This window comes from Arachis stenosperma, chromosome 5, assembly GCF_014773155.1.
Source record: "Arachis stenosperma cultivar V10309 chromosome 5, arast.V10309.gnm1.PFL2, whole genome shotgun sequence".
In the NCBI taxonomy this organism is placed as follows: Eukaryota; Viridiplantae; Streptophyta; class Magnoliopsida; order Fabales; family Fabaceae; genus Arachis; species Arachis stenosperma.
Genome location: NC_080381.1, coordinates 7,229,018 through 7,239,523, shown reverse-complemented (window position 1 = coordinate 7,239,523; position 10,506 = coordinate 7,229,018). Strand labels below are relative to the sequence as shown.

Genomic DNA, 10,506 nt, shown 5'->3' with positions numbered 1-10,506 from the left:
GATAAAAAATGGTAGTCCGAGTTTTTTCGCTTTTAGAAATTAGGAAATTTGGGTAAAAAAAAAGTATGCCATATTAGTACAGAATTAAAATTGAATGGAAAGTGGAAGATGGAAGATGGATATGCATGTCAGCATGTGTATATGTTGTTTGTTGCACATGAGTATGAATAGAGATCCACATCCCACATGAAACATGCATGTGTATATATTTACTACCATTTGGTATTCCACATGATTACAGTAGATGATCCATAAAGAGACCCATTATATTTTGGGCTATGAAAATTGTAGGGAAGTAAGAGAGTGTTAAAGGTAATCATTACAAATGGGATCATGATGGCAACGCCTCCTTCAGTATTTAAATAAAATAAAAAGTGCAATTAAGAGCATCACTTCTACACAACTGCGCAGCCATAGCCGCCATATCCTCTTTTATTTGCCTCTCCCCTCTTCCATTTTTTTTCTCATCTTTTTCCATCATTCATTCTGTTTGTTTTTATTTAATTTAAACCATTCCCTAAAAATGAAATTAAATAAAGAGAGAATTAAATTATTATTTTATAAAATTATATAGTACATAAAAAATAAAAGAAATTAGTTGAGTCTAAAAAAATAAAAAAAATTACAATTAATTTTTTAATTAAAAAAAAATGAAACGGCCAGTATATAAAAAGACATGTAAGATGACTTTTAGACTTGTCCCTCTTTATTATTTTTTCATTTTCATGTATATGAGTATATCTAATTATCTCTCTCTATATATATGGTGTGTAAGTGTGAATGTGAATTTCCAAATTGGTGCGAACCTATGATAGCGTACGAACAATGAAGGCTGGCTCTACCCCTGATTAGTGACCCAAACTTCGAAGCCTTTTGGTGGCTGTTTTCTCTCACAAATCACACTTCACACTGCACTCCCTAGCTAATAATCACTCTTGAAAACGCTGCTTTGGTGGAGATATTCATTTTTCATCATCTCCCTCCCTCCCTCCATCTCGTTCATAGTCTATATAAGACACTGCCATTTTTCACCACACCAATTCACTTCTCTCTTTTATTTTTCTGTTTCGTTGTTTCTCCTAGTGTAGAAGAAAAAGCTAGCATGGGTGAGGAGTTTCATCATGGTGTTGTTATGAGAGAGTATGATCCTAATAGAGACAGAGAAAGAGTAGAAGAAGTAGAGAGAATATGTGAGGTTGGTCCCAGTGGAAAGCTCTCTATCTTCACCGACCTCCTTGGTGACCCAATCTGCAGGGTCCGCCACTCACCTTCTTTCCTCATGCTGGTATCCTATTTTATTAATTCATTCATTTTTTATTTCTTACTTAACAATGTTAAAAGTGTATCAAAAAGTATTAAAATGAAAACCTAATTCTATTTATGTGAAGTAAATTTTAATTTTATTTTTAATTTAAATTTATAATTTAAAATAATTAATTATATTAATAAAATGAATTATTAATTTTTTTATTATTTTATTTTGTGATTTTTTTATTTGTCTTATAATAGAGTTAAAATTTGTTTATGTAGAGACAATATTAATATTTTAATATTTAATAATAATTGAATTGTAGTGTGAATATTAATAGGAAAATTAAAATTGTTAAAAGTTATACTTTTTATTATATTTCAAACTAAAAAAATAATTCTTTTCGTATGAGAATTTTATTTTCAAGCGTTTCAAACACACTCTAAATCAATGAATGCCTGCTGCTGTTTCCTATTCCATTAAGAACTAGTGTATTGCAAATAATTTATTATTTCAATCAAGTCCCTCTCAACCAAAACGGTATAATAATATCGATGTGTGTGTTCGACATCAACTATAGGTGGCGGAGATTGGAGATGAGATAGTGGGAATGATAAGGGGTTGCATCAAAACCATCACGTGCGGAAAGAAGCTCTCCAGAAACACCAAACACAGCAACACTAGTAACACTGGTAACAGTAACAGACATCTCCCTGTTTATGCTAAAGTCGCCTACATATTAGGCCTTCGCGTTTCCCCCTCTCACCGGTAACTAACTTGCAACTTCAAATATTAATAGATAAATAAATAAATAAATATTTAATAAGGTGAGATGTTTTGTTTGGTGTCATGCAGGAGAATGGGAATAGGGTTGAAGCTGGTGCATCGAATGGAGGCATGGTTCAGAGATAATGGCGCGGAGTATTCCTACATGGCAACAGAAAACGACAATTTAGCATCCGTGAAACTCTTCACTGACAAATGCGGTTACACAAAGTTCCGTACTCCTTCCATCCTTGTCAACCCCGTTTTCGCCCACTGTCTCCCCCTCTCCCCAAAGGTCAAAATCATCCACCTCACCCCCTCCCAAGCGGAAACCATCTACCGCCGCCGATTCGCCACCACCGAGTTCTTTCCCCGTGACATCGACGCTGTCCTCAACAACAAACTCTCCATCGGGACCTTCCTCGCCGTTCCCGACAGCGCCACCTGGCAAGGCACGGATCACTTCCTATCCGACCCACCCAAGTCGTGGGCCATACTTAGTATATGGAACTCTAAGGAACTCTTCACGCTCCAAGTGCGTGGTGCGTCGCGCGTGAAACGCACGCTTGCAAAGACGACTCGCGTGGTTGACAAGGCTTTACCCTTTTTACGGTTACCGTCATTTCCGGACTTCTTCAGGCCGTTCGGGTTTCACTTTATGTATGGAATTGGAGGGGAAGGTCCCGAGGCGGTTAAGATGGTTAAGACTTTGTGCGATTTTGCGCACAACGTGGCCAAAGAACGTGATTGCGGCGCGGTAGTTACCGAAGTGTCTGATCAAGAACCGTTGCGGTTTGGGATACCGCACTGGAAGATGCTATCGTGCCCCGAAGATCTATGGTGCATTAAGAGGCTCGGTGAGGATTACAGCGACGGTTCAGTTGGTGACTGGACCAAATCTCCACATGGAATTTCCATTTTTGTTGACCCAAGAGAAGTTTGAAATCATTATTACTCTGCAAGAGTAAAAAATGGAGAGTATAGAGCCCTGTGGAGTTGTAGAGTCAGCTTTGTCCTTTTGTGCTTTTTGTTGTAGTTTTCTTTTCTTTTGCAGTTTTCAACTCTATGTGGTCTAGTTAATGTGTATAGATTTTGGAATATAATTATCAGTTAGAGTAACGACTTTGGGGGTGGGGATGAGAAGGAAGGAATTAGAGGTTTCTTTGAACTTTTTTTCCTTTGGTTTTTGTAAAGTTGAGAAGAGGAATAACCTGGTTTCCCCGCCTTTAGTTGTTAAGAATTAGCTTTTTAGTAAATGGATGTGGCTTTTTAGATTCCTCTCCAATCTCCACCCAAAAGCAATCTATATGCATTTTGGAGTGTTATTTACCCATCAATCTTTTCCAATTTTAGACTTTTGTTTTGATATGTCATTATTGATATTTTGCTTAATCTCATCTAATAAATAAATACCTACTATTTTAGTACTAAAGTTTTAACAGACTTTTTATTAAATAAAGAGGGTTATATCGATTATTAATTGGATAAATCTTAATAGCTATCTAGCTTTAGAAGAGACTATATATGTCACGATTAGAAGTGGATGGTGCGCGAAAGAGAGTATCCATTGGGTTTGGGCGTGGGTGTGTCGTGTCGCTAAACTTTAATATTTGTTAAAGAAACTTTAGAGACTTCAACATCATCACTATTATCTTTGTCCTTTGATTTCGATATTATGCCCACAGGCAAGGATCTTATCCCTGCCCAATTTACTTTGATTGTTCATTGATATTGGTTGGATCCTAGTATCTTTCTTAATGGGGGCAGTGTCTTATTGTGTACATAATATCAGATTATTTTAAAATGTTTTTTTTAAATTATTCATTAAATTAGTTATTTATTTATGTATAAATGTCTTTTTCCCTTTTATTTTCATTTTTTTGTGTGTATTGTAGTGTGTTTATTTGATCAATTAGAAGATCTGAGTTGTGATTGCATTATAATTTTGCAATGTCATATGTCATATTCTTTGCAGTGTTCTAAGTGTCCATTTGGCCATTATAAGACTTTATGTATCACGGTATTTTTTTCTTGATGATTATCAACTTATAATTTCAGATGCCTTTAATGGCAATAGAGAGTGATGTTAATGAGTTCTTATCTAATCTCTGACATTTTACTTGAAGCAAGTTTACCATTTACAAGTTGAAAGTATTTTAGTATAGGATACTGTATAATATTTGATTAAAGGTTATAACCATTAGTTGTTTTGTATGTCTTATCTAACTTACTGCTTCTGTTCTCGCCACGTTTACCTTTTCAATCCCACGTTGCTGCAAGAGTTATCGCCACTTGACTGCTTCTACTAGCTGTTAAGCACATTGTTTCATATATGTTCTGTTGTATCTTTTATATTTTCTCCTTTTCAATTATGTGCCCCTAGTTTACTTCGTCTACTAATATATATACACCTTAGCAATTATGTTCCAATTAAGAAGGTAGTTGATTTTTTATCTACAATTATTTGTAGGTAGGAATGGTGATGGTGATATTTTGCGATGAAAAGTTTTAAGAGCTGCTTGTATGTAAAAGAACCTCTGCTGTAAGTACATGATTCTATTTATCTTGTATGTGATTTTGTTGTCATGCTTAATTACTTAATATATTATAAAATGGGATTAATATTTGGGGGATTTGGATTATGAGAAAGGATATGTAGAGGAGAGAAAGTTCAGTTGCTGGTTTTATTCTTGATTTGTGATTCCTCTTTTTTTATTCTATTTTTGCATAGTACAAACACATAAGAGTATAATAGATAATGTTTATTGTTTGTTCTCTGTTAATTATGGGCTGGTTTTAGTTAAAACCATAAAAAGTATCTTTTATGTATAATTTTTGGATGTCATCTTATTGCTTGAATATTCTTAATTTTTTACAGTTATGTGATATAAAGTTCAAAGTTTATTTCTTATTATTTAACCCCATTTAGTATGACAATTTGGACTTTGGAGGTATGATAGTCTAAAGACATAAGAGAAAAAAAATTAAACAATCAGAGCAAAAAATGAACTTGCAACAAGCAAAACAACACAAATAAGAAAGTACTAATTAAAGTGAATCAGATGTGTAGATGACACATTTTTTCATTCAGAACAAGAAGTATAAATCTGTATTCTCTTCACTTTATAAAACTGTTGAATCCAAATTATTAAGTAGATATTTTAATGTTGTAGCTATTATTATGTCTCGGAATTATCTAGGATATTACATGCTCATGAATCAAATCAAAGTTTTTAATATTAACTAAAACAGTTCTCTAACATACATTATTTGTTTGCTAAGACTATTTACTCAACAATAGACCAATAGTAGTCTTGCTGGTGAATTGCTATAATCACTGCCTAACATGACTCAACTTGTATTGCATTTCTAGTTTCCTATAATATTCATTCACAACCCCCTCCCTTTTTTTTTTACATTTTGTGTAATTCTATTTTTAAAACTAACTCTTCAAAATACGAAGATAGGTTATAGGCTTATAGCTGTGACTAAATGCGTATTAACCATGGCTAATTCTAAGGTTTCTACAGTTTTTAAAATCGTGGGTAATAGCCGCAAAACCGTACTAAGATGAATGTGATACTTTTAATGTCTACATTTTTTCTTTTCGTAACTAATATATGTTAGTCATAATTTTATCAAAGTTTAGTCACGATTTTAACTATGGCAAATTAAGGTTAATTTTTTTTGGATATTGAATAAGAATTAGTGTAATTCTTTAATATTGGAAGTTATGGTATTTTATAAAATTCTGTGGCTTATAAAGTTCGCAGAGTGCGAATTATTAGATCAATTTTTTTAATTTATAAAGACAATACACAGATTCAGTGCAATACGTATTCTGCTTATTGTAGTTACACAGAACAACGCCTCCACAACACTGTAAAATTTTATTCACTCTTCCATATTAAAATAAAAAATTCGCAAATTAACGCCCTGTATGGTGTAGTGAAAAAAAAAAATACCATTCTTGGTCTGACATTTCTATTAGTTTCCTTAACTTGTGTCTTGCATATCCTTTTTCTTTCATGCCAGCTCACGATCAAGAAATTTGCTATATATAAAACATACTTCTCTTTGTTGAAAATTTGCTTGATATCTAAGAAAATTAAATAATCATATAAACGAAAAAATAAATTAATTTAATGTATTAAAATATCATATCTTCATATTTTTATATCGTGTATGTGATGACGAAACTTTAAAATCATGCATGACTTCAGATAAAATTATTCAAAGTATTTATAATATCATTTTTAATAAACAAAAAATGTATTTTTTATAATATATTCTTACAGTTATATTATTGTTTTATTAAATTAAGTTACAATATTTTTTTAAAATAAATAAAGAAATATAACATTATAAAAATCTTAAAAATTTTAACAAAGTTGTAATTTTTTAAATTATACGTATATTGATCAAAAATTATTTTAGATATACACTAAAATTATACATAAAATTAATTATTAATTATTAGTATAAAATATATATTTGAATATAAAATATAAATTAAAAATAAATTAAATAATACATATATTTTAATATTATATACACAAATATAAAATGACTAATGATTTATAATTAGTATGTTATAATTTTTTATTATTATAATAAAAATTAATATTTATTTATTAAATTAAAAATAATATAAAATAATATATTTTAGTATTTTTTTAAATACTTTCAATTATCTTAATTTTATTATTATTTTTAGTTCTAACTTTTTATTAGTTATATTTTTATTATTATTTATGATTAATTTTTTATTTAATTTATTATTTTTAATAGGAAAAATAATATATATTATAAAAAATTAGAATAATAAATCATACACAAATTATAATGATAAATTTTATCATGACAAAAAATATTTTATAATTATTTTAGTATTCTTAATATTTTTTTATTTAGTATTATTTTAAACGATAGAATTTTATTACTTATGACTTTATAATTATGTATGATTAGTTTTTTATTTACTTTGTCTTTTTTAATAAGATCAATAATTTATATTATAACTAAATAAAAATAAAAAAATTTAATAAAAAATAAAAAATCAAAATGAAAAAGAAAGTATTAAAAATAATAAAAATAAAATTAAAATATTTGAAGTAACTTGAAACAAATCTAAAAATTTATGTGGAGAAAATTATTAAAATCAATAATGATCAACAATAAAAAATAAAAATAAAAGCAGTGAAAGCAGAAATTATAATTTCTTACTTCAAGTGAATTGGCTTTTAGAAAAAAAAAATACTAATTTCATTTCTTTTTACGCGTTTGTCAAACACATCCTATATCTCATTAACTAACTTTTGAGAGCTTCCATTTCCTTATACCAACCCTACCCTTCAAATATGTAATTGTTTTATTTATTATATTTATCTTTTATTAATTTTGTTGTTTGATATTGTACATTTTTATAATTAGATTTTCTTTTATCAACCCTACCCTTTAAACATGTTATTGATTTATTTATAAAATTTTTATTTTTTTATGAAATTTTTTTCTTTTATTTATTATTTTTAATTTTTATTAATTTTTTTATTTGATATTATACATTTTTATAATTGTAATTCTTGTATATTGTATTTATAATTATTCTTTTATAATATAATTTATTGATCCTATTAAGTTGAGTAAATTAAAGAATAAAAATTAACCATAAAAAAAATTATACTACTAAAAAAATACTAAGAATATTAAAAAAATATTATATAAAAAATATACCAGTATACAAAAATTAAATATATTTAAAAAAATAATATTATAATTTAATAATTAGTTCTTTTTAATAATTATCTATCTAAAAATAATTTTAACTAATATTATTTAAATAATATTTATTTTATTAAAATTAATTTTAGTATAAAATTATCAAACATAAATCATATTAATATAGATTCATTTTTATCCAAAATTAATTTTATAAAATTATTTTTATTCAAACTCCAATTTAACAAAAATTAAACTAAATACACACATCATGATTTGGTAAGCAAAAAATAGTTAACCCATGAAAGCAAATTGCATGATGCGAAGAGTGTAACTGATGAAAAAAAATAAATAAGTTCACAGAGGGTGAATAAATAATAGTCTAATTTTTTTAAATATGAAGAGAGATTATGTATAATTTATAGTAATAATTAATTAGTGTACTTTTTTATATAAATTTTATTATTTTTTTAAATCTAAATTTTTTTAAATTTTAAATTTAAAAAAATAATAAAATTTATAGAAAAATTTGAGAATCAAACTTTGATTTGTGTTAAAAAAAATTGTCATAAAATAAATTAGAGAATTCGACTTGTACATTTAAATTCTTTTAATATTAAAAAGATTAACAAAAAAATAAAAAATTACAAATCTAATATTTAAAGTTATATTCTTCACATAAAAAAATACATAAAATTTTCATATTATTTAAAAACACAATTAAAAATCCAATACTAAAAATTAAAAAGCGTGCATAAGTATTGAGTAATGGTGAAATGGGCCCAGTAGAAGGCAACTTTGTCCCTAGTCGTAGGCTTTCATAGGGACTGAACTAAAAACCTTATCATTACCCACTCACTCATTCACATTCACATGTGTCACGAGTCTGAAGAGTGAAGAGTGACGCGACTTAGCTATTTCTGAAACACAAACTAATGTGAAAGCCAAGTGGCACCATCCTCGTTTTTTTATTTTTTTTTATCTCTCTCATTCATTTTATTATTAATAATCACTTTCTGTCCTCTATATATATAATTGAACATGGTATTGAATATTTTTGGTGTCCAAAATAAAATCAAAACTCGCAACTTTTTAATTAAGAAATGAAATAATAAATGAGCAAACTACACCCCGCGTAATTATCCTTTGAGTGATCTATGTCACTTTTGGTTTTGGGGCTGCCATTCTGATCCATCGCATTCGTGTATCTTTTCCCCCTCCTTTTTTGCTAATGGGCTTGCCATTCATTTATGGCATATACTTCTTCTTGCGACATCACTTTTGCTTCGAAAGTGATAGCTACAATAGTGACCATAGTTTAAGTGCAACCTTCTTAAAAATACACTGACATTGTGACATACTTTTTTGTTTATTTCCATAACAGGAGAATCGTTAATCTTATGGCAGTGTCATTTTTGTAATTTTGATTTTTTATACTATGACTCAACTAACCTAAAGACCGAACTATATCAGAAACTACTCTATCGGTAATTTAAGTATCTAAAGGATATAACATGGTAAAAAGTAAAAACGACCAAGTCAATAAAACTTGATTGACCACGTCCACATATATAACAAACGTACCTACTTCTAGTATTTTTGGAAAAGGACACATAACACACAACTTTCCTTTGTTTGGATTAACTTATCGTTTGCAGTAAAAAAGAAGAAAAAAAAAAAAAGAAAAAAAGATTACATTGACGTATCCCCTTTCGAGGTCTTAAATTGATCACTGTATATAGAGGACAAAATTTGTACTTGAGTTTTATGCAGAATTTAGGAATCTCTTCGTAAACCACCGTGGATGACACTAGTAGTATGGCTTTCTTTAAACGAAATCTCGTCATTAAATTTTTTTGGTGACTTCTTGTTATTAAATTTGATGAAGTTTTATAACAAGTATTACAAAATTTGTGACATGAAGAGTTTAAATATTATTTAATAATTATTAATTTATATTTTTAAATATTAAAATATTAAATTTAATTTTATGTATTTTAATTTTATTTATTTAGTTATTAGATTAGATTTTATGTTAATGGGTTTATTTTTTTTATTTTGACTTAATAAGAGATTATAAATATTATTTAAATTATTGTAGCCGTCATAAAGTGATTAGAGTAGAGGAGTGCTAAATTATTTTTTGATTTTATGATAAAATTATGGTGTGGATAAGTTGTTTAGTGAATCACTCTCTTGTTGTATTCGAAAATTGAGTATAAAGTTAGTGATTTCTTTTTATTCTATTTCTAAATTATGGTGTAGATAAATTAGATTAAATGAGTATCTTTTTTGTTCCATCAAAAAAATTAAATAAAAAATAGAGTAATTATCTTTATATTCAATTTCTACCTATCTCTTTATTTTTATTTCAATATATTTTTGTATCAATTTTAATCCAGTGTTTATTTTTCATACTATTTTATCTATAAACCAATCTAACACGAAGTGCATTAGTATCATGAACTATCAAATAAAGAGTTTAATTTTAATGCATTGATAGATATTCTAAAGTAGTCATTTTTATTAATATGACGTTATGTGATTGAATGCACGTGTAAAATGATTTTATACTGAGAATATATTAAAATTAATTTTTTAAATAAATTAATAAAAAATTATAACATTGATTTTTTTGATTCTTCAAAAACCATGATGTTAAACACATTTTGTCAATCTTTTCTCTCATTTGGTCTTATAAATTCAGTATTGCAAATTTTCATGGACTTGTTTGCATTGTTTTTTTTTGTCTTTTTCAAAATTCCATATAAGTC

The 10,506-nt window shown here is 27.7% G+C and overlaps 1 protein-coding gene across 1 annotated transcript; it reads left to right on the top strand.

The window, feature by feature from the left end:
• The first annotated feature begins 753 nt into the window (after positions 1–753).
• Positions 754–3,367, top strand: LOC130979644 (probable N-acetyltransferase HLS1). Its single transcript, XM_057903132.1, has 3 exons — positions 754–1,285; positions 1,830–2,017; positions 2,105–3,367. Exons 1-3 carry the CDS (start codon positions 1,103–1,105, stop codon positions 2,955–2,957), a joined length of 1,224 nt encoding a protein of 407 aa, XP_057759115.1. The 5' UTR covers positions 754–1,102; the 3' UTR covers positions 2,958–3,367.
• Positions 3,368–10,506: the final 7,139 nt, after the last annotated feature.

Bases quoted from the DNA above. Each gene is read 5' to 3' on its own strand.
- LOC130979644 (XM_057903132.1), top strand. From the start codon at position 1,103: ATGGGTGAGGAGTTTCATCATGGTGTTGTTATGAGAGAGTATGATCCT. The intron at 1,286-1,829 runs GTATCCTATTTT...CATCAACTATAG, and splicing joins CACCTTCTTTCCTCATGCTG to GTGGCGGAGATTGGAGATGA. The intron at 2,018-2,104 runs GTAACTAACTTG...GGTGTCATGCAG, and splicing joins CGCGTTTCCCCCTCTCACCG to GAGAATGGGAATAGGGTTGA.